Genomic DNA, 27,660 nt, shown 5'->3' on the forward strand with positions numbered 1-27,660 from the left:
TAAACACTGCTAAACAACTGGATGTGATGCCTAGACTGGGGGCAGGATGCAGATTACTCTGGTCTGTTGATTCCTAGGATTTTTGTCGACCTCAGTAGTTCACAAAGCAAGCATTTGAGGTGGATGGGCAATGTGAAATGGAAAAGAATAACCTTGAAAGGCAAAGAACTTCTTATTGCACAGTCTATTCTAGATCCATTTCCTGCCCTAACTCTAAATAGCTGGGGAGAGTTATCTGTGCTCTTTGGGGTGAGGACTATTTTTTTCCTGTTAGCAGCCTAGCACGAATTATTGTAGGAACTCTTAAAAATGAAAGAAGAAATCTATGAATGAATTAAGGTGTTTTTGGTAATCTCATTATCAGACACCCTCTTTACACATTCCTTAGAGTTGTGACCATTAAGATCCCCCCAAAGATTCCATAGTCACTTGAGGTGTGCAGAGTAGATCATGTGGGTATTTTGTTTTAGTGCAAAGGCTAGACAACCTGGCTGACATGCCAAACTTTTGGCTAAGCTACATAGAGCATGAAGAGGACCTGCCAGGAGGAATTTGGGTAAGAAAACAAAGCAAAATAATATGCTTTTCTTTCTGCTGACTTAGCACCAGCCTAGGCAAGCCTTGGAGAGGGAGAATTTGAATGGGTCTTTGGCAGGACATGGACAACACAGCTCTGTTAGTGATTCAGGGAACCTGAGAAAAGCACCCCTGCACCTCAGCTTCCCCATCTGTAAGCTGAAGAGGCTGGACTACATGATTCTTAACAGCCTTTTCAGTGCTGACACTGCAGTGTATATCTATAAATTTTGCTTACCCAGTATACAGCCTTCCCTCTTTCTGGTAAGAGATTCCTTTTGTTTTGTTAGCTTATGTGGTCAGATGGGCTGATTGTACTGCTGAATTCAAGGTGGGGGCATGTGACCCAGGCCTGGATAATAGGCGAAACAGATTCCCCAGGTGATGATAGTCACCTGGATCTGACCTGTCCAGAGTATTTCATTTCCTTTAGCCACTACGTTATGTATATGGGCATAGGCCCTAGATGGTCCAGTGTGTCTCCATTCTGAGACTTTCAACTGTTAAGGAAGAGAATGCCTATTTCTGCTAGGACTGCTGAAGAGGACAGGCTATGAATCAAGAGCTGTTGGTACCTATCCTGCCACTATCAGGGGAGAGCTTACTTGATGATGGAGCCAACACTGAAGAAAATAGAGCCAAGGAACAGAAGAGCAAGACTGGGTCCTGATCCTGATAACAATTGGAACCCTTGGATTCCAGTTACCTATATACTTCTTAATTACAAGAGCCAATAAATTCTATCCCTCACTCATTCATTCAATTTAAGGTAGTTTGGGTTGTGTTCTCTATCGATCGTGACCAAAGGAGTTCTGAGCAATAGAGAAAGCTCTGTGTTCCTTGAAATTTCAATAATAAGAAGTCAGAAGCAAAAGACTACGTGATATATGATTCCATGTATACAAAACTTCAGAAAAGGCAAATCCATAAAAACAGAAAGTAGATTAGTAGATTGCTGGAAGCTGAGACGAATGGGAAGCGACTGCTAATGGGTACTGGGTTTTTTTTTTGGAGTGATGAAAATGTTCTGAAGTTAGACAGTGGTGATGGTTGCATGACGCTGTGGATATACTAATAACACTGAATTATATCCACCACTTCAAAATGTGGACTTATGGTATGTAAATTGTATCTCAATTAATAAAATAGAAAAAAATTAACTACAGCCATTGGAGAGCCTTCAGGGAGTGAACACGAGCACTTGATCCCTTCACTTTCCTTGCTGTGAAGGATAGAAGTTACCATAACAAAAACCGCAGAATTGGAAAAAGCTTTATTTCAGGGAATTACAAAAGGTAGTGAAATACTGGGAAAAGGGACCACTAGTATAATCTGGCATGACACAGAACAACCACTTAGTTTTGGTTTCTAACTACAAACACAAAAGAGGATCTCATTATTTAAGGTAAGACACAGTATGCATAAAACTACAGATCACTAGAACCCTTCTTTTAATCCAGAGATTATGAAAAGATTGTGAGACAACTAGTGTTAACACCCTTTGAGCTGTAGCATCCACTTGACACAAAGTTCCTTTGTTTATTTACCGGATGACCAGGAATCATATACCAGTTTGGCTGCAACCATGTCTTCCACCGCCATTCCTGGAATGGACAGAAATTTGGTTCAACTTTTGTCAGAACAACTTTCCCCCAAACAGCCCGGGTCCCAGAACCAGCAGTTCCCTAATACAGTGTCCATCAGGCAAGGGCTGAGAACCCAGAGGTGAGTTCAGGCTTGAAGAGTCTGTGAAGGGTAAAACAAGGCTCACCAAAGTTCAGGGGGTCAGAAAACTTTCTGTAAACAGCCAGATAATAAATATTTAAGGCTTTGCATGCCAATTACTTGCAGTTACTCACCTCTGCTGTAGTACAAGTGCGGCTTTAGACATCAGGTAAACAGATGAGCCTGATGGTGCTCCAAGAAAACTTTCTTTATGGACACTTTAGTTTGAATTTCTTATAATTTTTATGTGTCATAAAATATTCCTTTTCCCCCCAATCATTTAAAGTGTAGAAACCATTTCACTGTGGGCTGTATGAAAACAGATGGCAGGTTGGGTTTGGCCCATGCTCTGTAGTTTGTTGGACCTTTGATCTAGTCCAAACCCTAAGTCCTTCAGCAATCCCCCCTTTATCTTATAGTTTGGGGCAAATATCCTTAACCTTGAATGGGAATATGTTCTTAAAGGCCAGGGGCTGGCTTTTATTTTTGTAACTATCACCGTACATAGTATGGAGCTTGATACATAGTAGGTATTTAAGATGTATCTGCTAGATGAAGGGATGTGCCAGTAAACCAACCCCCAAAAGTGAGAAAGTAAAAATCGCTCAGGAGTGTAGATCAGGTTTCCAGTGCTGTGTCTGCTGAAGGGGGGCAGCTGACCTCTGATCTGCTAAGGAACCATGAAACTCTTTCAGACTCAACTAGATCAGTGTGATGTCTGAACTAGGCTCTAGATAAAGCTTATACTGTGTTTGCCTGTCTTTCTATGCAGGAAAAATTAAAAATATATTTAACAGATGGTAAGGCATAGATACACTTTGACTGGCATGGGTGCTGGGTGGGCAGAATACTCTTAAAACTCTGCCAAGCATTAACACTTTGGGTGCTTGATCATTAAAACATATGTGAGGTCTGGCAAGGTTGAGGGGCTCAGACAGCAACTATTTACCAACCATTTTGAGAGTACTTCAATATTTTAGATGTAGGAGCTGAATATTAGCTCTGTTATCATATGTGTCCATTTCCTTAAAGTGGGAGAGCTGGGCTGACAGGCAAACCAGCCAAAGAAGGGAGCCCCTTCTTTGATGGGCTTCTGCCTGTGCTAACTCAAGGTGGTAATGGTGCTCCCCATCAAAGACCTTCTTAAGTCAGCAAGCAGAAAGTTAGGGAAGGAGGCGGAAAAAAGGTCCGGCTGTACTTCCTGTCTGGGTTGCCCTCAGGTTGGGTCTCCCTGTTATTTCTCTTAAGCTCCCTGTTTTTAAACACCTTTTTCTCCTGCCCCTCCACCTTTGAAGGATATCTTCCTCTGAGTTTCATTTAGATCAAAGTCTAAATGTTTTAATGCTGATGCTTGCTATGGGCAAATCATTTTATACACACATCTCACTTAATTCTCACAAAAACTCTAGGTAACAGGTGGTGAGAAAACTGTGACTCAAAGAGGTGAGATCATTTGCCCAAGGATGCATGTCTAAGGAATAGCATAGAGGGGAATCCAACCCAGGACTGCCCAGTTCCAGAGTTCATGGGCTTTACCACTATGCCAAGACGTAAATAATTAACCTAAGTGATAGACTGCACAGTGATTCAGTTATGGAGCCTGCTGACACATTCTTCTTCCCAGCAATGGGTAAATCTACCTTGTGTTCTGGTTAAGTTTGTGCCCTGGGAGCAATGACTCTTACCCAGAGACTTGAACACAGTAGTTTTCTCACAGTGGGCTGGTTTCACTCCCTTCACCACTTCTCCCAGCTCAGCGAAGATCTCGGCCTGTCAAATGAACACACACTGACCCAGGTCATGGAGCTAATATGGCTCAGGACCAGCTTCTGAAGCCAGGACAGGGTGTCCCTGACCTGGATAAGGGATAACTTGATAAAACGACCTTCTGTAAACTGAATGGTGTCAGGGAGGATGCCTCTCCCTTAAATCTTTTTTTTGGGGATGAGATGTGGGCACATCTGCTTTTGTGATACCATGATTGCAGAAATACAAATCTGCAGCCAGGGGAATGTCCTGCCAGGACACTGTATCAGTGAAGAAATAGGCCTGTTCTTATCTGAACACTCATTTTGGCAGCCCCCTTCTTACTGCTATGCCCTGGTTATGAAAAAAGGTCAGAAAGCGGTCAACACTAGTCCTGATTTGTTGGCCATACTGGGAAAGTTTCCAGGGGCTCCTATCTTCCAACCCTACTGCTTTACAGGACAGCCCAATCCAATGGAAAAGGCCATCAAGATGATCTCTTAAGGCAAAGGGAACAGGAAAACACATGTCACCACATAATGGCCACATTATTCTGGAAGGGAATTAAAAAGGATGGAAAGATACTTGACAGTTGTCACCCCACAAAGAGGTGGGAGTTATGGAGATCTGGAGCAGGCCAGACAGAAGGGGGTATTAATGAAACCCTGGGATCCAGGTAAGGACAGTCAGATATCAGCAACAGAAAGACGGCTCACCCCTGACAAGAGGACATCTCCAGACTCTTTCAGGGCAGCCTCCTGGGAATCCACATACAGCACAGCCTGTTTCATGAGCTCGTCATCCAGCTCTCTCCAGTCAGGTCTGCTGGCGCCGATGGCTAAATGACAGCAAAACAGACCCTGAGCCTTGAAGTAGTCACAGGGGATACTACAGGCTCCGAAGAATGAAAGGGGTGGGGAAAAGGAAGTTACAGAGGACACGGGGGAACAACTGTGGAATGCCTCATTTCCCCAGGCCAACTCCCTCCCAAACAACAAGACTGAGTTCACTAAGAAGAATGACACTTGGCATTTTTTCCTCTCCATTTCATGTCCATTCTCATTAATAAAAAAATATTTTGAGGCAACTTAGCATTCATGTACTGTGTGCCTACTATCACTGGGATGTTTCACACATACTATTTCAAGTCCTCACAAGCACATTCATTTCTGATTCCCATTTAAAAGGTACACAAACTGAGGCTCAAAGAAGAGGTATGTGCCAAGGTTATATATCCAATAAGTGCATCTACGACTCTAAAAGAACACATGCTTTTCAGTTTCTTCTGCTTATCAGGAGCAGCAATTTCTTTACACAAACCTTAAAACAGAGACATCACTTGGAGCTTATTAATACCCCTCACTCCTCTATCTTCTGTCTGTCTGCTTGCTCTTCAATCATTCCCATTCCTCATTCCCAACCACTTCTCTCACCTCATGAGGAAAAAAAAAAGCCCAGTTTCAGGGTCACAGAGAAGCCCCAGTCAACAGGAAACTGGTTGCACCCCAGCACCAAGGTTTCACATCCTCTGCAGAGCCCAGAACCATAATGATGAATCCAAGGAATCATGCCTCCTGGCATTGGGACATAGGATAATGCTGAGACTGAATCAAATGCTTGCAGGGCCAGGAAGGTAATGAAAATGAGCAGCACTGGTCAGCAGAACTGGATTAGAAATGGTGGAGAACTCAGTACAGAGAAGAAAGCAGGCCCTTCTAAAGGGGACACTAACTATTCTGCTCAAGCAGAACCGTTGCCAAGTAAGAATGCAGGGCCACTCTTAGATAGCCTTTCCCCCAGCCTCCTGCTCCTTTTGCAAAAAGAGAAGCAGGAAATCTATTTGCATGTGTTATTTCTTGGTTTTCAGAACACTTAACACTCTATGGCCTAAACAAAACACATCTGCTGGCTGGATCCAGCCCATGGCGGCCAGTCTTTGGAAACGGCTATAAAGCTTTATACAAATATAAGGCAGCATTTGTAAGCCTTCTCTCACTGCCAATCAGTTTTCTCTACTTGTTTCCTCTCCTGTTGTTCTCCCACACTCTAATTGTCAAAGACACTGATGTGAAATGTCCATCTTGAAGGTTGTTTGTGTGAGGAGTTCTATAGAACAGAAGCACCAACTAATGAAGCTTGTAAATAAATCATAAGCTGGTGGGAAAAACCCTAGCCTCTCAAGCCACCTCTTCTGATTGCACTTGTTCCCCCTAATTTGGAGCATGGTGAATTCTCAAAGGGTTGCATAAGGCCACTCAAGCCAATGGAGGTGGTCCAGGAAGCAAAGGGAGGGGCCTGACTCAGGCTGGGCTTTGGCCTTCCTTCAGTGGGGTTACATTGGGTGAGGGTCAGACACTGGCTGGTGGGATGCCGAGAAAGAATGAGGGGCATGCAGGGAAGGATGGAATTGGGCCTAACTCTTAGCCAAGTTGTAAAGTAAGTAAAATCCATTGTTGGTGTTTCCCTGTCAATTGCCCTTGTAACATACTTTTCTTTAGTATATTTAGTGCCTCTAAACACACAAACCAATTTTGTCTTTAGACCAGGGAAAGATACCAGACTCTTCAACTCCAAATCAAGTTAGCTCTTCCTAGAGAGACATTCAAAGTGTGAGAGGTATACAAGTGTGAGGGAGATTCTCTGTTGCTATCTTCGAAGGTAGAGCATCCACATGAAAAGAAATGTGGACAGCCTACTGGAGCTGAGAGCAGCCCCAAAGTAACTTGCATCCTTGTCCTACAACACAAAGAACTGCCACAACCGTGTGAGCTGGGAAGAAGGCTCCAAGCTCTAGATGAGATTGCAGCCTGGATGCATGAGCAAAGGACTTAGCTAACCCATGTCTAGACTCCTAACCACAGAAACTAAGATAGCAAATATGTTCTACTTTAAGCTGGAAAATAAAAATCAACTCTGTCTTTTTGAAGATTCAGCTCTTGTCCATTTTACCCAGAAGTGACTTCTCTTGAAGTTGCAAGTCCTTCTAGAAATGGTCTTACTGTTCGAGTCTGGCTTTATGAACAATAAGACCTATCCCCTGGATTCACATTCATAATATGGGTCCCATACAGGCTGAAACCTTCAATTTTCTATGGCCCATTCCTCAATCATACATGTTTTGTTTCCTTCATAGGACTTAACCTTTAGCTGGAACTATTTAGCTCATCTATTTGTTTATTGTCTACCTCCCTTCTCTAGAATGTAAACAGCAGGAAAGCAGTGACCTTGATGGCTGGTTTACTTTGGCTTCTCCAGCAGGTAAAACAGTGCCTGAACCATGGTAGGGATTCCATACACATTTGTGAAAGAACAAATAATCATGATACTTGGCCTTTGCACATGTGTGCAGAAATCTTAGGGTCCACATTATGTGCCTGTCACTAAAACATGGGGCACTGGTACCATGTTTAAATTCTCTAGCCTTCAATTGCTTGCTAACCAGACCAGTTTTCTTACTAAAAGATAACATAGGGAATCATTTAAGATCTTAGGCTTTGAGGGTATATTGCCTCAGTTCAAATCCCAGCTTTGTCTCTAAAAACCTTTGACTTTGGGCAAGTTACTTAATCTTTCCATGCCTTGGTTTGCCTACCATACAGGGGTCATGATAACAATAGTTCCTACTTAATAAGGCTGTTTTCAAGATTCAGTGATATAGTACATAACAAAGAATGTAGAACAGCACCTGCTATAGTAAGTATTTAATATAGACCAGATCTTGCTATAACCCCCAGGGTCATCTAAGGATCTTTAGGAGCCCAAGGAACTCTTATGTTTAAAGTCCCAATTATCTTACCTCACATATGAAAAAGCATTCACATAAATGCATTTAGTCACATAAAATGTATTTTGTGCTATAATTAAAAAAATGAATTCTAAGTGTTGGTAAGAACAAGTGAGTCATTTGGCTTTTGTAATTAAATTTCATGACATTCAAGAACTTAGTTATAATTGATCATTTGCATATTATACTTTATAAAATTTTAATTAAACTTATTAGTTTTGAGTTTGTGATTTTTGTTTCATGTTTTGGAGTGTATACTGTTTCTTTAAGGTTCAAATGTTTCTGAGGCCATTAAAAAGCTCAGGCATTCTGCATGAGTAAAACAACTCTGCAGAGGCAGCCCCTTGGTCCAGTCAAGGGAGAGTCTGGCCACCCAGTGTTCATGGAGCCACTCTGCTTACCATTGATGTGAGCCCCAGGCTTCACCCATTCACCAAACAAAATGGGCTCTGTTGCCATGGTGACTGTGATGATCACATCTGCCCCTGTCACAGCCTCCTGGACCGATGAACAGATCCGCACTTCTCCTGGCACTGTGTTCACAAACTTCTCTGCATTTTCTTTGGTGCGGTTCCATATTCTCACCTTCATTCAGGGGAATAAAAGGGACATTGGTGCTGTGATTATTTGGCTGTTTACATTTCATCAAACCTAGGAGTTACATAGAAAAGTTGAACTACTCTAGAGTTAAGGCTGCAGTTATTTAAATCATTCCTTATGGTGAATGAACATTTGTCTAGGCCAGATTTGAAAATGACCCTTCTCTACTCCATTTCCATGTCAGGAAGCGGGGAGGTTTTTCAATTCTAGCTTGAGACACACAGCCTCAGTAGTGTAATAGCTATTATATAGCTTAGTGATTAGCAGAGCAAATTCTGGAGCTAGACAAGTTTAGAATCAAACTTTGCTCTGTCACTTACTGTTTCTGAAGCTATTTAACCTCATTCGGCCTAAGTTTACATGTATGTAAATGCAAATCATAACTGACAAGGTCAGCATCAAACTCACAGTTTATGTTTGGGGGAGCCTGGTAGACTATAGTCCATGGGGTCGCCAAGAGTCGGACACAACTGAGCGACTTCACTTTCACTTTTCACTTTCATGCATTGGAGAAGGAAATGGCAACCCACCCCTGTGTTCTTGCCTGGAGAATCCCAGGGATAGGGAGCCTGGTGGGCTGTCATCTATGGGGTCGCACAGAGTCGGACACGACTGAAGCGACTTAGCAGCAGAAGCAGCAGCCTCAGGGGAGTCATAACAGGTGTGAGATTAACAAACAGGATGTGCAGTGCTGTGCATGGAATAGCTTGATCTCTGAAGGATACATAAGGAATTAAAAATTGGTAGGATTTCAGGAGTGAATTGGGACTTACCTGGTGGCTCAAATGGTAAAGAATCTGCCTGCAATGCAGAAGACCCAGATTTGATCCCCGGGTCTGGGAGATCCCCTGGAGAAGGGAATGACTACCCTCTCTAGTATTCTTGTCTGGAGAATTTCATGGACAGAGGAGCCTTGTGGGCTAGAGTCCATGGGGTCACAAAGAGTTGGGTATGACTGAGCAACTAACACTTACTTACAGAAGTGAATGGTGCAGCAGAGCAGAGGTCAAGAATAGTAGCTACAATTAGATTCCTGGGAAGTGCTTGCAGGGAGAGGGTGGTCACTGGCATCACCAGGAAGTGGGGACTTGCTAGCTCATTTAATATATTTTAATATCTGCAGTAGCAGTTGTCAACGTTCAACTGAAAATAAGGGCTTATTTCCTAAGCCCTCATACGGAAATATAATAAGTATAGAAATAAATGTTATATGTGAATAAGTTCACTAATTAAGGTGAAAACAGTATAATAAGCCCAGTTATAAGAAAATGGTTAACCACACTACCATTCTTGATAGAAAACTATGAAATACTATACAAATATCAGGTAATCTGGAAAACTGATGTTACAACATTCGGTGAAAACTATTAAAACTATGATTAAAAGATTAATGATTAAAACTATGTTATAAGAAGTTAATATTCAAAAAATACAAAGAACTTATAAAACTTAATATATAAAAAAACACAATCTTATTTACAAATGGGCAGAGGTCCTCAATAAATATTTTTCCAAAGAAACTATTAAGTCCACCATTCACATTGCTATTAAATTAGAAATCAACTACAAGGAAAAAATTGTAAAAAACACAAACATGTGATGGCTAAACAATATGTTACTAAACAACAAATGGATTACTGAAGAAATCAAAGGGGAAGGAAAAAAAACACCTAGAGATAAATAAAAAATGAAAACATGATGATCCAAACCCTCTGGGATTCAGCAAAAGCAATTCTAAGAGGGAAATTTATAGCAATACAAGTTTACCTCAGAAAACAAGAAAAATATGAAATAAATAACCTAAGCTTACACCTAAAGCAACTAGAGAAACAGGAACAAACAAAACCCAAAGTTAGTAGGAGGAAATAAGTTGTAAAGATCAGAACAGAAATAAATTAAATAGAGACAAAGAAAACAACAGGAAATATCAATGAAACTAAAAGCTGGCTTTTTTGGAAAGATAAACAAAATTGAGAAACCTTTAGCCAGACTCATTAAGAAAAAACAAAGAAGACTCAAAGTAATAAAATTAGAAATGAAAAAAGAGAAGTCACAACTGACACCGCAAAAATACAAAGGATCATGAGACTATTACAAGCAACTACATGTCAATAAAATGAACAACCTATGAGAAGAGGACAAATCTCCCAAAACTGAATCAAAGAAGTAGAAAATATGAACAGATCAATCGCAAGCACTGAAATCAAAAACATGAGTAAAAAACTCCCACGATAAAAGTCCATAACCAGACAACTTCATGAGTGAATTTCATCAAACATTTAGAGAAAAGCTAACATGATCCCTCTGAAACTATTTCAAAAATTGCAGAGGAAGGAACACTCCCAAACTCATTCTATGAGGCTGTCATCACCTGATTCCAAAACCAGACAAAGATGCCACAAAATAAGAAATTATAGGCCAATATCACTGATGACCATACATGCAAAAGTACTCAACAAACTACTAGCAAACTGAACCCAATAATATATTAAAAGACCATACACCATGATCGAGCAGGACTGATCCCTGGGATGCAAGAAGTTTTCAATATTTGCAAATCAGTGTGATACACCTCATTAACAAACTGAAGAGCGAAAACCATATGATCATCTTAGTAGATGCAGGAAAAGCTTTTGACAAAATTCAATACCCATTTATGATAAAAACTCTCCAAAAGTGAGCATAGAAAGAGCATACCTCAACCTAATAAAGGACATATATGACAAACCCACAGATAACCCAGTGTTGAAAAGCTGAAAGCAAAATCTTCTAAGATCAAGAAGACAAGGATGTTTACTCTCACTACTTTTATTCAACATAGTTTTGGAAGTACTAGCCATGGCAATCAGAGAAGAAAAAGAAGTAAAAGAAGATATAAAACTGTCACTGTTTGCAGATGATACAGAAAATCCTAAAGATGCTACAAGAAAACTTGGAGCTCATCAATGAATTCAGTAAATTGCAGGATACAAAATTAACACACAGGAATCTATTATATTTCTATGGGCTAACAACAAAAGATCAGAAAGAGAAATTAAGGCAACAATCCCATTCACCCTCACATCAAAGGGAATAAAATATGTAGGAATAAACCTACCATAACAGGCAAAGGCCTGTACTCCAAAAATTATGATTCTGATGAAACAAATCAAAGAGGACACAAACAGATGGAGAGATATACCATGTTCTTAGATTAGAAGAATCAATATTATTAAAATAACTATATTAGCCAAGGTAATTTACAAATTACTCATGGCATTTTCATAGAACTAGAACAAAAAATTTAAAAATTTGTATAGAAACACCAAAGACTCTGAATATCCAAAGCAATCCTGAGAAAGAAAAATGGTGCTCAAGGAGTTAGGGTCACTGACTTTTGACTATACTATAGAACTACAGTAATCAAAACAGTAATGGTACTGGCTTAAAAACAGACATATAGATCAATGGAACAAGATAGACAGCCCAGAGATAAACATATCCATCCATAATTGCTCTCTAGTGCAGTAGGTAAGATGATGCAATGGAGAAAAGACAGTGTTTTCAATAAGTGGTGCTGGGAAAACTGGACAGCTACATTGAAAAAATTAAATTAGAACATTTTTCTAACATCACACACAAAAATAAACTAAAAGTCAATTAAAACCTAAATGTAAGCTTAGACACTATAAAACTCTTAGAGAAAAACATTGGCAGGACACTCTTTGACATAAATCACAACAATAACTTTTTGGGTCTACTTCCTAGAGTAATGGAATTGAAAACAAAAATAAACAAATACGCTTAAAAGCTTTAGCACGGCAAAACAAATCATAACAAATGAAAAGATAACCCACAGAATGGGTGAAAATATTTCCAAATGAAGTGACCAACAAGGGATTAATCTCCAAAATATTCAAACAGCTCATGCAGCTCAATTTAAAGAGAACCCTATTAAAAAATGGGCGGAAGGTCTAAATAGACATTTCTTCAAAGAAGACATACAAATGGCCAAAAGGCATATGAAAAGATGTTCACCATCACTCATTGTTAGAGACATGCAAATCAAAACTACGAGGTATCACTTCACACTAGTCAGAATGGCCATAATCAAAAAGTCCACAAACAACAAATGCTGGTGGAGTATGTGCAGAAAATAGAACCCTCCCACACAGTGGGAATGCAAACTGGCGAAGTCACTATAGAAAACAGTATGGAAGTTCCTTAAAAAAGTAAAAATAGAGCTACCATATGATCCAGGAATCCCACTCCTGGGCATACATCCAGAGAAAACCATACATTGAAAGGATACATATACCCCAATGTTCGCTATAGCACTATTTATAATTGCCAAGACATGGAAGCAACCTAAATGTCTATAGACAGATGAATGAATATAGAAGATGTGCTACATACATACAATGGAATATTACTCAGCCATAAAAAGAGTGAAACAATGCCATCTGCAGCAACATGGATGGCCTATAGATTACCACACTAAGTGAAGTAAATCAGAGAAAGACAAATATCATATGATATCACTTATATGTGGAATCTAAAAATATGATACAAATGAGCTTATTTCAGACTCAAAGACTTCAAAAACAAATTTATAGTTACCATAGGGGAAAGGCTGAAGGTGAGGGATAAATTTGGAGGCTGGGATTAGCATATACACACTACTATATATAAAGCAGATAATCAACAATAACCAATTGTAGTACATGGGAAACTCTACTCAATATTCTGTAATAATTTATATGTGAAAAGAATCTGAAAAGAATATATACATATAAATCATGTTTCTGTATACTTAAAACTAATACAACATTGTGAATCAACTATACTCCAATAAGCAGCTCATACAGCTCAATATTAGGAAAACAAACAGCCCAATCAAAAAATGGACAGAAGACCTAAAGACACTTCTCCAACATCACTAACTCTGAGAGAAATGCAAATCAAAACTACAATTAGGTATCACCTCATACCAGTCACAATGGCCATCTTCAAAAAATCTACAAATAATAAATGCTGGAGAGGATGTGGAGAAAGGGAACCCTCCTACACTGTTGGTAGGAATGTAAACTGATACAGCCATTATGGAGAGTCCTTTAAAATCTAGGGATAAAACTACCATATGATCCAGCAACCCCACTACTGGGCATATACCCTGAGAAAAAAAATAATCGAAAAGACACATGTAGCCCAGTGTTCATAGCAGCACTGTTTACAATACCCAGGACCTGGAAGCAACCTAGATGTTCATCAATTGGTGAATGGATAAAGAAGATGTGGTACAGATATACAGTGGAATATTACTCAGCCATAAACATGAACAAATTTGAATCAGGTCAGTTCTAGTGAGGTGGATGAACCTAAATCCTATTATAAAGAGTGAAGCACATCAGAAAGAGAAAAACAAATATAGTATGTTAACACATATATATGGAATCTAGAAAAATGATGCTAATGAAACTATTTTCAGGGAAGGAATGGAGATGCAGATATACAGCATGGACTTGTGGACACAGTGTGGGAGGGAGAGAGTGGCATGAGTTGAGAAAGTAGCACCAACATACATACAGTATCAGGTGTAAGAAGAGTAGCTGGTGAGAGGTTGCTGTGTAGCACAGGGAGCCCAGTCCAGCTCTCTGTGATGACCTGGAGGGATGGGATGGGGGCAGAGGAGGGAGGCTAGGGAGAGAGGGGATGTATGTATAATTTACATTGTTGTATGGCAGAAGCCAACATGAGATTGTAAACATTTTTTTAATTTAAATAAAAAATAGAGAACAAAAAGCTACCAAATGATCCAGTAATTCCAGTTCTGGTATTTATCTGAAGAAAACAAAACAGTAAGACAAAAAGCGGTAGGTACCCCCATATTCACTGCAGCATTATTTACAATAATCAGAATATGGAAACAACCTGTGTCCATCAATTAATAAATGGATAAAGCAATTATCATGTGTGTACACACACACACACACAATGAAATATTGTTCATCCATAAAAATAATGAAATCTTGTTAGCTGAGACAAAAATGTGTGGATCTTGAGGGGTTTTATGCTATGCAAAATTAGTCAGACAGAGAAAGGGAAATAGTATATGATCTCATTTACATGTGGAATAAAAAAAAAAACCTCAAATGAATGAACAAACAAAATAATTGAGAAACTGATATATACACACAGAGAACAAATGAAAAAAACTACTTGTGGTAATTGCCGGAAGGGTGAGGGAGGAGCTGGGGATGAGTGAAATAGATGAAGGGGATTAAGAAGTACACACTTCTAGTTATAAAACAATTAAGTCATGGGGATACAATGAGCAGCATAGACAATACAGTCAATAATGCTATAACTTTGTATGGTGACAAAGGGTAACCAGATTTATCATGGTGACCATTTTGAAATGCCTATAAATATCCAATCACTCTGATGTACACCTGAAACTAATATGATACTGTATGTCAATTATACCTTGGTAAAAAGCATAAAAAATCATAAAACTATGTTATGAAAAGCAGATGAGAGAAGACTAGAAATGTTAACTACTTGTCTTTGAAAATAGATAAAAGGGAATTTTTCTTTTTTTTCTTCCTTATATTTTCATTTCTCAAAGCAGAGGTATTAGTTCTATCATAAAAAATCACACCTTAAATCTGCCCCACCCCTCTCACACACATAGAAAAAAAAATCAAATATAAGCAGTATCAAGTGTATCAAAAATAACAGGAAATGTGAGCCAGGCAGAATGGGGAAGGGTGGGCTGATGTCTTGGCTTTGAAGGGGCACGCTGTGGCCTCCTGCTCTCCAGACCTCATTGTCAGTTCCTGGATTCCTAACCCTTGAATACTTAAGGACCCCAGATTCTGCTAAGAGAAGCAACAGAAAGGGGCCAAAAGAAAAACTGCATGTATGCAATGGATATAATACAATCCTTTAAGTAACTGAGTAGGCTCTGTGTACCTAGGTGTACTCTACAAACTAAGAAACTGGAAGAAGCGACTCAGGCCTTCCCCTCAACTCTTCATCTCCAAAGGACTTTCACACAAGTCATTAAAAGAATGGTCTAGATGGTTGTACTCCCAACCTGACAATTTCAGCCTAACTTATATTTTAACAAAGGAGTACAGAGAAATGTCACTGCTGCTTCCCCTCCACATCCCTCACCTCCCTCCCTGGACTTACCTCCTTAAAGAAGAACTGTTCTGTGAAGACCTCATAATGGCTGTAAGCCTGGACCCCAGCTCCAAGGATACACAACACTTCACTGTTGGGTGGTTTCAAAAACTATTTGACAGAAAGGAGATAGAAAAGATCAAGAGAGACTCTTGAAGTCAGGAGAGGATCAAGTAGAGTTTGAGAATCAGGGGACCTTCATTCAAAACCTCTCAGGCAATCAAGGAGATATCATTTTGTATTTTCATTTCCACTCTGTATGGTGCGGGAGGGAGAGAAAAGCCTTCACTGGGTACCTAATATATACCAATGCTTAACCTTCATGATCTCTTTTAGTCCAGACAATTGACTCCATGAGCTAGATGCTCCCACAGTTATCCTCTTCTTACAGATGAAGAAATTGAGGTCCAAAGAAGTTATGTAACTTGCTCAGAGCCCTGTAATGATTAAATGGCACAGGAGGGCTCCAAAACCTCATCTTTCATTCTCCAATGCCCACATGCTTTCTCCTGTGCTACCCCATCTTAGGGACATGATAAGCCAACCTACTTCTCAGAGCTGTGAGTTGCTTTTGGAATCCATGAATCCTTGCGAACCTAGGTTCTCAAGCTATATTTGCTGTGCCTACTCTCTGTTGATCCTGTCTCAGCCTCTGTCTTCCTTTAAAGAGGAATGTAGAGATGGCATTTGTGGGACCTTCTTAGGATATATGTGTATCTTTATTTGGGGGTGAGGTTGTATGATCAACTCTCCAGTAAAGTCTTTCTGACCTCTCTGATAGAATTTACCACTTCATAACACTTGTTTGTTTACAAATTTATTTTCTTGTACTGGTGTGTAAGTCCCATTAAAACAGAGACAGTCTTTTTTTTTTTTTTGCTTTTCATTTATTTATTTTTTTTTAATTTTTATTTTTACTTTATTTTACTTTACAATACTGTATTGGTTTTGCCATACATTGACATGAATCCACCCAGAGACAGTCTTATTTGCGCAGAATTGGCATGTTTCTACTATTACCTATGAGAAATAGAGCAGGGTTTCTTGACCTCAGCACTACTGATATTTGGGCTGGATAATTCTTTGTTGGCAGGGTTTGGGTAGTTGGCAGGGGGAGGGCTGTGCTATGCACTGCAGGATGCTTGGCAGCATCCCTGGCCTCTGTCCATTAGCACCCCCTATGCTCTCAGTTGTGACAACCAAAAATGTCTTCAAACACTGCTAATTGTCTCTGGGGCAGTTGGTCTCTGGCAACAGTTGGTCTTAACTGTTTCCACTTAAGAACTACTGGCATTGAGAAAGGACATCACTTGCTCCTCAAATCATCCGTGTTAAATAAGACCATCTTCTGTCTTTTCTCTATTTCATTTAATAAAAGTTGATCTTGATCTGCTCTGTATCAATAATTACCATTATTGAGATTCTGGAGTGCAACCTTAAAAACAAAAGTGTTTTTAATCATTAATCACTAGCAAAAAGGAATCTCAAATATTAGCAGGTGATTAGAGATTCTCTCTCCTGCATTTGCACAGGAGAGATACCATTTTCGGCTATCAACTATAGCTCAAAGAAACTTGATTTGAAAAGGTTTCAAAATGACAATAACTTATGTTCCCACTCAGTAAAGAGAATTAGGTAATTCTGCTTGCTTCTCTTGCTTGACACGTTGCTGCCCTGATAATAATGTTATAACTAACATCTCTTTTCCTAAATGGTATAACATGTATGATATTTATTAAATCATAATAGGATTGGTGCCACTTCATTCTTTTCCTAGAGCATGCAGATAATTAAAAACATATATGAATCTGCTAGGTTTCTTAAAGAGTTTGAAAGACTATGTTTCATTTGCATTCACTAAGGCCTTGTGTGGTCTGGCACCCTGGTCAGCTCAGCTTCCCCTCTGGACACACTCTCTGCACCTCTGGTCTTTCAGGCAAGAAGCCTCCTTGGTGCTCCCCTGGCACACATGCCTCTATCAACCACAGGGCTTCGCTCTCCACAGGTTCTTTCCTCTGCCTGGAGTACTTTCACTTCTGCTCCTCACAGTAAGTCCTATTATTATTCTAATGCAAGCTCAGCTATTTTGGACCTCAGTTCCAAATCGAAAAAGGAGTACATCAAGGCTGTGTATTGTCACCCTGTTTATTTAACTTATATGTAGAGTACATCACATGAAATGCTGGGCTGAATGAAGCACAAGCTGGAATCAAGATTCCCGGGAGAAACATCAATAACCTCAGATATGCAGATGACACCACTCTTATGACAGAAAGCAAAGAACTAAAGAGCCTCTTGATGAAAGTGAAAGAGGAGTGAAAAAGTTGGCTTAAAACTCAACATTCAGAAAACTAAGATCATGGTATCCGGTCCCATCACTTCATGGCAAATAGATGGGGAAACAATGGAAACAGGGACAGACTTTATTTTCCTGGGTACCAAAATCACTGCAGATGGTGACTGCAGCCATGAAATTAAGACACTTGCTCTTTGAAAGAAAAGCTATGACCAACCTAGACAGCATATTAAAAAGCAGAGACATTACTTTGCCAGCAAAGGTCTATCTAGTTAAGGCTATGGTTTTTCCAGTGGTCATGTATGGATGTGAGAGTTGGACTATAAAGAAAGTTGAGTGCCGAAGAATTGATGCTTTTGAACTGTGGTTTTGGAGAAGACTCTTGAGAGTCCCTTGTACTGCAAGGAGATCGAACCAGTCCATCATAAAGGAAATCAGTCCTGAATACTCATTGGAAGGACTGATGTTGAAGCTGAAGTTCCAATACTTTGGCCACCTGATGTGAAGAACTGACTCATTTGAAAAGACACTGATGCTGGGAAAGATTGAAGACAGGAGAAGAAGGAGGAGAAAGGGACAACAGAGGATGAGATGGTTGGATGGCATCACCGACTCAATGGACATGAGTTTGAGTAAGCTCCGGAAGTTGGTGATGGACAGGGAAGCCTGGTGTGCTGCAGTCCATGGGGTTGCAAAGAGTCGGACATGACTGAGCAACTGAACTGAACTGAACTGAACTGAACTGAACTGAAGCTCAGCTAACCCTCACAAAAGAAGTGAAAGTCTCTCAGTCATGTCTGACTCTGTGACCTCATGGACCATATAGTCTATGGAATTCTCCAGGCAAGAATACTGGAGTGGGTAACCATCCCTTTCTTCAGGGAATCTTCCCAATCCAGAGATCGAACCCAAGTCTCCTGCATTACAGGCGGATTCTTCACCAGCTGAGCCACAAGGGAAGCCCATAAGCCGTGGTAAATCCCACAGCCTGGAGCAAGACACTCCCCACCCTCCACTTTTTGTTTTGCTCCCCTTTCACTCAATGTATCTGTTAGGATTGTAGTTTTCCCATTAACTGGTGCGATCTTTAGATTAATATCTGTCTCCCCAAATGCACTCTGTGCTCCGTGACTGCAGGTTCTATGTCCCATGCTGAGAACAGGACCTGGTGCCTGGTGGGCACTTAGGTATTTGTTGAATAATTGCACATCAAGAATAAACCCTGATACATATTGTCAAGCATGCCAGAGTCCCCAACTCAGGGTATGTGCAACCCAGATGCAAAGTTACAGTGTCCATCAAACCCAAGAACTTCCTAATACTTGTCCTCCCAAAAGCCCTAAATAAAATAGAAGTGATGGAAAAGAAAACATTCTACTCCTATAGCACAAAAAGTAAAACAAATATTTGCTCCTTATTGAAATAGCCCAACCGAGTCCCTAGGGAAAAAGTGGTGCAGTTTAAGCCTAAACTCTGGAGCATCAACTCAATGATTCTTAACATTTCTTGGAGTGCATGTTTTTATCCATTCAAAAAGCACAGTGTAACTGAGAGCTGGGTCTAGAAGAATTAACCTGGTTGATCATCAGAATTAACTAGAAACCATAAAAAACCCAAACACCTAGATTCTTTGGTCTTACCTTCAGCGATTTCAATTCAATGGTTTTGGGAACCTGAATTAAAAAAAAAATTTTTTTTTTTCTAGAGGCTGCTGCTGCATACCCTGGGCTGGAAACTATTGACCTGGTACAGGAAGACCTACAGCTACCTGTACTGTCGGACTTCAGGAAATCTTAGTCTCCGTTTTCTTTCTGCACAAAATGAGGCCAGTAATTCTTGCTCTGCCTTCCTCACACAAACTCAAAAATAAGTTGAGACAGTGGGTTGAAAATTATTTTGGAAAAAAATCAAAGACCTTTTCAAATGTAGGGCAATATTGTTAGAGTCCCTCTAAGTTACCAGGGAACATACCTCAGAGTCCCTTGATTACTTTAATCTGAGTTGGGTCTGGATATAATTAAACAAACAACAACAAAAAAAAACGCCAGTTCCTCAAGGTACGTACTGTAGTATAATCACTTGCTACATAATCACCAGATTTATCCCCACATTCTTCCCTTATCATCGTGTGTTTAGAAGACCTTAAAACACTCACAATCTGAACATCTGGTCTTTGCTGCTCCAACCTTCCACTGGACCCCACGTTTCCTTTCTGCTTAGGCCTCATAAGTCAGCACTCCCAGATCTTTAATGTGAAAGATTCCAGACTCTAACTGTTCCTATCCATACCTCTTCTTTTTCACCCTAACCTCTAAAAATACTGTTCTTCTTATAGGATGCCCTTGCACTGCTTAGAAATATTATCACCTGTATCACTTGCTATTTCTTCTGCCTCAAGGGCTCCTAGCCTCCTCCTGTTTCAGTCACTCATTTTTTTTTTGTCTTTACTCAAATGTCACCTCAGTGAGGTCTGTCCGTGATAATTTTAAATGCCACTGCTTCCCAATATCCTCGATTCTGCTTTATTTTCATCCTTCTAATTGGTGGTGTGGGTGGTGGTTTAGGAGCATACCCTAGCCTATTATTAAACTCCAAAAGGGTTTGTTGTTGGTTAATTTTTTAAGCAAATCATACTACGAATTTCACTTTTTATTTTATTTATTGTCTCACCAGCTCTGTGTATGTCACCCTCTGGTTTGTTCACTACCACATCTCCGACATTTAGAACAGTGCCTGATACATGATAGGATCTGAATGAATACATTTGTCTGGCTCAGATATGTTGTCCTCTCTGCTTTTTGTGCAGTCCTGACTCTGGCTTATGGGGCAACCACACTGATTTGCCAGGAACAGTGTGGATCAGGGGCAAGAAAGCAGTCTGGGAGCCAAGAGGTCAAGTTTTAAATTCCTGCTCTGCCATTTATTAGCTGTGTGATCCTGATCAACTTGCAAAACCTCTGTGAGTCATATTTCCTATACTTGGCAAAAGGAGATAATCATCAAGGCTGGGGTGATGATCAGAAAGAGCACATGTAAGGTATCTAGAATCTTGGGCTCATTGTGGTAGCCAATCATCTCGTGAATCACTGTGCTCACCTAACAGCCTATATTTGGCATATGATGTTTCATCTATGCCCATAGAAAATAAAAATGTTCCTCACCTCTACTTAGACCTTCAAATTTGAGATACTCAATTCCACCCACCAGCTTGCACTAATCTTACCTTGGTGGCAATGGCAGACACTGCAGCTGTTCTCTTTGCAGTTATGACATTTCCATCCATGACCTCGGAGGAAAGAAGAGACAGTGAGGAAGGGGCATCTGGATTCACCGCTTAAGCAGAGAGAAAATGCTCTAAAAGAGTCAGCCCTAGAAAGCATCGTGTGTGTGTGTGTGTGGGGGGTTCAGTTGTGTCTGACTCCTTGCAACCCCATGGACTGTAGCCCACCAGACTCCTCTGTCCATGGAATTCTCCAGGCAAGAATATTGGCTGGAGTGGGTTGCCGTTTCCTACTCTGGGGAATCTTCCTGATCCAGGAATCAAACCTGTGTCTCTTGCGTCTCTTGTGTCTCTCGCATTGGCAGGTGGATCATTAACCACCAGTACCTGGGAAGCGCCAGAAAGCATCATAATAGTCTGCAAGGAAGGTGTTTTGCCTGGAACCAATTCCTCCACTTATAAGAAATGTAACTTTGAACAAATATCTTAATCTATAAGCACTTTGTTTTTCCTACCTGTAAAAACAAAGATAATGACAACCATTCAGAGGGTTTTTGTGAGATTTAAAAGCACTGGCAAAAATGAAGACATTTAACATATGGCCAGCCCTCAAGAAATGCCCATTTGCTTTATTTGCCCCAGGATTCTCAAAGTAAGTCACCTGACATCTGCGCAAGGGCCCTGAAACTCTGCCTCGGTGGCGCTCAATTCCTCCTGCACACGTGAGTAGGTTTGTGAAGATACAGATGCTCAGATATATCCTTAGGCTAACTGAATCTGGATCACTAGGGATAGGACCCAGACGACATTGTTTTTAAAATCTCCCCAGGTGGTTCTGAATTACACCTGGCTAGTAATCACCACCATCCTTTGCTCTGCTGTCCTCTGTTTATATTATTCATCTCAATTGGTCCTCATCAAATAGTATCAGTAGTCTCATTTTATGGACAAGGAAGTGAACTGTTTGGCTATCAGTCAGATTCAGGAAGAATTTCAGGCCTTGTCATTTAGTTCCAAAGCCTGAGGTGGTACCAATTTCCTCAGTAAGCACTCTTGGTAAGTAGTATGGATGTCATTTCCATTGGGTGAGCAGAAATTGTCAAGAACTAAAGACTCTTTTCAGAGGAGTAATACATAGCCAGCTTCCTTGGGGAGCCTGAAATTCTGAGAAAATTTTAGAGGAAAGTTGTCAGAATTGAATGAGATCAATTTCTCTTGCCTGGCACATAATAAGTGCCCAGTAAGTGGCAGTTAGAAAGGCAGAGGAGCATAGTCTACTATGCTAAGACAGTATAGGCCCTGGGCTTACCCAGAGTAGGTATGAAGTCCAGTCCATCCATGCCCCTGTTAGCTATGTAAACTTGGCAACCTTTGGCATAGTTGCTCTATGACTCAATTTTCTCATCTACAAAATGGGGTAATACAATTACCTCACAGAGTGGTTTTAAGAATTAAAAGCATTAATATATATGAAGTATTTGGAACAGTGTCTGACATACACAAAGTAATTCACAAATACAGATGACTACTATTTTTTTGATATTATCATTAAATGTTAAAACAGGTCACCGTGTTCCTCTTAGAAAATACTCCCACGTATTAGAGAGTGCCCCTAATCTGTAACTCATGTAACTACATGTTACAGATTCATGTTAAAAGTTTCCTTAGCTACTGGATTTGTGCAAGCTGTATATTTGTAGTAACTGGTACAGGACAAGATCCCTACAAGAACGACAAGATCATTAGTTACACAAGTTCATATACTGGAAGCAGCAGTGGTCTCTGATGCTGGGTTACATCCTCAGGCAGTCCTAGAAACAGATACACAGTCACAGGTAACCTACACAGTCACTGGCATCCAGTCATTCAGAGAGGGGCATATGTGGTCACATTCAATACTCCTCCTTGCCTAAATTCTGAGCCTAGCTTTGTGCACAGGGGCCCCCCGCTAAACCCCTGGGCAGAGAGTTGCTCACCGCCAGAAGGGAGCCATTGCTCGGCTGGAAGAGGAGCACGGTAGCCTGATGGGAGGGGACAGTGGGGGTGGTGCTGTGGCCCTCATAGAAGGTGACCAGCTTGGTAGTCAGGGCGTCCTCTGCTGCACTGTAGGCGGGCATGACCCCCAGGAACCTAGAAGAAGAGAGGGAGCAACTTCAACCCCTTCCCGCCAATGAGGAGACATCCTATCAAGCCCCTATGTCCTTTTCTTTCTCTTTCCTCACTTATTGCCCTACTGGCCTTCTCCCTCCTTTGTCCCCATCCCTCTGCCGTTGCCTTTAGCAGTGTGCAGAGTACATTCGAGTCTGCCTCTGGATGAGAAAAACCACCCCAAGTTCTGCCACTTACTAGCTGCCATAACCTTGGGTCATTCGCTTCACCTCTTGAGTCTTTGGTTTTCCCATCAGCAAATAGCTGCATCAATAGCCACGTACATATGGAGTGTGTTGAATGAAACCAGATAACGGCTTTAAAGCGCCCACAGTAGGTTGCACAAATTAGGTGTTATTAGTAAGGATTAGGGAAGCCCTCCTTTCTTTTCTCCTGCTGCTTCCCTTCTCACCCCTCCCCTTCCTCCTTTTCAGCTTCTCCAGCCCCGGACCCGGCTTTCCTCACTTACCCCCTGTGCTTGGCGACTGGCACCACGGTGCGCACAGGCTGCATGACTCCTCCGTCGGGGCCGCTGGAGAAGTTGGCCAGAGCGGTCTCCAGAGGCGGGATGAGCAGGCTGCAGCTGCGGAGGTGGTCCTCTACATCAGCCGCGCTCAGGAACACCGGCCTCGAGCTCATGTCGCCGCCGGACTTCTAACCTCAGAGCGCTCACGGCGATCCGCGTTTCTAGTGCTGCGCCCTAAATGAGAGCCGGGGAAAGCGGGGAGCGCTGCCGCCTACAGATCACCGCCCAGCTCGGAGGGTGGAGCAAAGCCGTTTTCCTCCCACCCCCATCTGCAGGATTGGGAGAATTGGGTCCGCTCCAGTCGCGGTTTCCCCTAGGTTGGAATTGAGGCAGCCGGCGGGCTGGGAGTTGGTATCCTTGGGTCCACTTTCTCTCCTGTAGTTAGCTGTGGTCACATTCCTTGCAAAACGTGTTAGTTTGGCGCCCCACTTTTGTCTCCACCAACTCCACTATTTGCTGTCTAGGCCCTGCTGCCAGAGAAAGAGGGGACAGAGGAGACGAGGGTGAACAGTGACAGGCTCCCTTATTTCTTAAATTATTGCCTACATCTTAGGAGGTCTTGGATGTAAGGCGATAGAAGGTTATTAAAAACCATTTTCCTTTCAATTCTGTCTCCATCTGGAGTCCCTTATCCCAAACTCCTTCCCACCCCCATTTCCATCCCCACCCCCAGTTGCCTGCCTGTTGCACAGTTTTCTCTTGGGGTTAACCAATTCAACTAATTAATTCACCTTTAGAAAAGGGGAAAGTTCCCAGGGCAAGATATAATGACCTTAGTTACAAATTGCTTAATGCATCAGATGTCATATCAGCAGAGGAGTTGGGATCTGCCCTTGAAGTGAGACTCCAAAACTCTACTCTTAACCATTAGGCTACATTGGCAGAGAGGTTGGGAGAGGGCATTTCGAACCAGGTGAAACCCAGGAGTGGAAGGAATGTTGTCTCCTTGAGAACAGTATCTTGTAAGACTGGAACCAGCAACTAGTTTTATCTAGGAGCACCAGGCATAAGACTGGGATGCTTCTTGAAGTCAAGAGGCTAAGGAGGGTGATTCTTTGGAAGGGAATTACATGGTTAAAGAGATTAAATATTTAGAAAGATGGGTCTTATAACCCATCAGAGGATGAAACAAATGAGCAGGAGTGTAGCTTGGGATATGGGTAAGGAGACTTCTGTGCTTAAGTTGTGCTCCCTTGATATTTTCACTGGGAGCTACCTAGGGCATTTCTTAGGAAATGGTCACATCATAATGAAAGACGGTGTAGTAAGTGTCAAAATATGTATCAGTAAAGTAATAAATCATATAAAATGTGCTTAGCACAATGCTTGGCACAGACTTGTTATTATTTAGTCAGTCAGTTCAGTTCAGTCGCTCAGTCGTGTCAACTCTTTGCAACCCCATGAATCCCTGTCCATCACCAACTCCCGGAGTTCACTCAAACTCATGTCCATCAGTCATGTCCAATTCTTCAGAGACTCCATCGGTTGAGAAGATCCCCTGGAGAAGGAAATGGCAACCCACTTCAATATTATTGCCTGAAAAATCCCATGGATGGAGGAGCCTAGCGGGCTACATAGTCCATGGGGTTGCAAAAGAGTTGGATGTGCCTGAATGACTAAACAACAACAGCAAGGACTATAGACCATCATGCTCCTCTGTCCATGAGATTTTCCAGGCAAGATTACTAGAGTGAATTGTCATTTCCTTCTTGAGGGGATCTTCCCAACCCAGGAATTGAACCCACGTCTCCTGCATTGCAGGTGGATTCTTTACTGCTGAGCCACTGGGTAAGTCTCCGTTCCATAATATTGTATCAATGAAATAATAAATCGTATGTAATATACTTAGGGCTTCCCAGGTTGCACAGTGGTAAAGAGTCTGCCAGCTAACATAGGAGACACAAGAGACATGGGTTCTATCCCTGAGTGGGTAAGATCCCTTGGAGCAGGAAATGGTAAACTATTCCAGTAGTCTCACCTGGAAAATCCCATGGACAGAGGAGCCTGGCAGGCTGCAGTCTATGGGGTCGCAAAGAGTCAGACAACACTGAGTGTGCGCGCGCACACACACACTTAATGTACTTAGCACAGTGCTTGGTACAGAGTAGCCACATAATACATGAAAACCTCTATTATCGTTTAAAAAAAAAAAAGATGAGGTTGTGGTTGGGAAAAGCTTATTTTAATTACAATTCTGTCTCTTCAGTCCACCATCTCTAGAAGTGCATGCTCAGGGCTGCTGGGATGACAGAAGTGTTTATGTTCATTATTTGTGTTGTTATAATTATGATGATATAACATTTATTGGATTCAGAAAATAACAGAGGTATAAAGAAAACAGCAGTTTGACTCATTATTCTGAGGGAGAAAAAGCAAAACTGAATACCATCTAAAAGAGAAATGAAGTAGGAGAGCCAGATATCTTTTTTCCCCTTCACTGTTGTGAATTTAAAAGTTGAGCCATGGGACTTTTCCCTGGCGGTTCAATGGGTAAGACTTCACCCTTCAATGCAGGGGGTGCCAGTTCAATCCCTGGTCAGGGAACTAAGATCCCACATGCCTCGTGGCCAAAAGCCAAAACAGAAAACAGGAGCAATATTGTAACAAATTCAATAAAGACTTTAAAAACAGTCCACATTTAAAAAAGAAAAAACAACTTAAAAAATGAATAAAAGTTGAGCCCTGGTCAAGTTGAATGTTTTTGTATTTGTTTCTAGCAAATCTTGGAGGAACAGGACTAGTCTGTAAATTACCTCAAATCATGTTCCTTATACAGCTTTGTGTAACATCACCCAGGTCCTCAGTAAAGTAGCACTGGGAAAATTGGTCTTGACTGAATTAGTTCTGCTGGGACTGGAGTCTCAGGCAACTAACTGGTTCCAAAAAATGCAAAGCCTTTTCAAAACTAATGTTATGCAATATGCAGTATCTCGTTAGGATCAGCATTTGTACAACCTGGGCAGACAGAATAGAGTTCTTAGGTGATCATACATGCTAGGAATCCAACTGCCAGGTTCTGTGGATGCTCTAATAGCTTCTGAGAGCTCTTTTATTATTTACTTTAAATATATTGTTAAGACTTTTACTACTCTTTTTAGCATCAGTAGAAACAAAATTTACATGCTATTGTAGTTTAATATACTATTTCAATAATTTTGAATTTGCATCAAAATAAATGCATAATTTTAAAAAGTTTCTAATGCAAATTCAAAATTATTGAAATAGTATATTAAACTACAATACCAGGCTAACTTTGTTTCTACTGATGCTAAAAATAAAAGCATGGTTGGGCTTCCCTGGTGGCTCAGCCGGTAAAGAATCTGCCTGCAATGAAGGAAACCTGGGTTTGGTCCCTGGGTTGGGGAGATCCTCTGGAGAAGGGCATGGCAATCCAGTATTCTTGCCTGGAGAATCCCCAAGAACAGAGGAGCCCGGCAGGCGATGGGGTCACAAAGAGTTGGACATGACTGAGCGACTAAGCACAAATGCATGATTATTCAACAGACAATCAGTTCAGTTCAGTTCAGTCACTCAGTCGTGTCCGACTATTTGTGACTCCATGAATCGCAGCACGCCAGGCCTCCCTGTCCATCATCAGCTCCCGGAGTTCACCCAAACTCATGTGCATCGAGTCGGTGATGCCATCCAGCCATCTCATCCTCTGTCATCCCTTTCTCCTCCTGCCCACAATCCCTCCCAGCATCAGGGTCTTTTCCAACGAGTCAACTCTTCGCATGAGGTGGCCAAAGTATTGGAGACAATATTCAAAAGATTATTCAAAAGGTCTCTGAATTACCTCAAATCATCTTCCTTATGTGGCTTTGGGTAATATCACCCAGGTCTTAGTTTTAGCTGCCAAACATTATGGTCTG

The 27,660-nt window shown here is 41.2% G+C and overlaps 1 protein-coding gene and 1 long non-coding RNA gene across 5 annotated transcripts; one reads left to right on the forward strand and one right to left on the reverse strand.

The window, feature by feature from the left end:
- Positions 1 to 1,832: 1,832 nt before the first annotated feature.
- On the reverse strand, positions 1,833 to 23,964 carry CRYM (crystallin mu). Of its 4 annotated transcripts, XM_027961527.3 has the most exons (8): positions 23,732 to 23,964; positions 23,091 to 23,244; positions 21,118 to 21,180; positions 15,608 to 15,709; positions 8,233 to 8,416; positions 4,764 to 4,885; positions 3,987 to 4,071; positions 1,833 to 2,180 (listed from the first exon to the last, which is right to left on the reverse strand). In XM_027961527.3, the coding sequence occupies exons 1-8, from the start codon at positions 23,899 to 23,901 to the stop codon at positions 2,116 to 2,118; spliced, it is 945 nt and encodes a 314-aa protein (XP_027817328.1). In that variant the 5' UTR covers positions 23,902 to 23,964; the 3' UTR covers positions 1,833 to 2,115. The 4 variants fall into 4 exon arrangements, with proteins under 4 accessions (XP_027817328.1, XP_011959634.1, XP_060261784.1 ...); XM_012104244.5 differs by lacking the exon at positions 15,608 to 15,709; XM_060405801.1 differs by having other exon boundaries at positions 1,833 to 4,071.
- Positions 16,469 to 26,611, forward strand: LOC132658550 (uncharacterized). The gene is made up of 2 exons (XR_009598357.1): positions 16,469 to 21,836; positions 23,697 to 26,611. It is a non-coding gene; the product is annotated as an uncharacterized LOC132658550 (long non-coding RNA).
- The last annotated feature ends 1,049 nt before the right edge of the window (positions 26,612 to 27,660 follow it).

This window comes from Ovis aries, chromosome 24, assembly GCF_016772045.2.
Source record: "Ovis aries strain OAR_USU_Benz2616 breed Rambouillet chromosome 24, ARS-UI_Ramb_v3.0, whole genome shotgun sequence".
In the NCBI taxonomy this organism is placed as follows: Eukaryota; Metazoa; Chordata; class Mammalia; order Artiodactyla; family Bovidae; genus Ovis; species Ovis aries.

Bases quoted from the DNA above. Each gene is read 5' to 3' on its own strand.
- CRYM (XM_060405801.1), bottom strand. From the start codon at position 23,901: ATGAGCTCGAGGCCGGTGTTCCTGAGCGCGGCTGATGTAGAGGACCAC. The intron at 23,245-23,731 runs GTAAGTGAGGAA...CTCTTCTTCTAG, and splicing joins CCAGTCGCCAAGCACAGGGG to GTTCCTGGGGGTCATGCCCG. The intron at 4,072-4,763 runs GTGAGCCGTCTT...TTCATTTGACAG, and splicing joins GAGATGTCCTCTTGTCAGGG to GCCGAGATCTTCGCTGAGCT.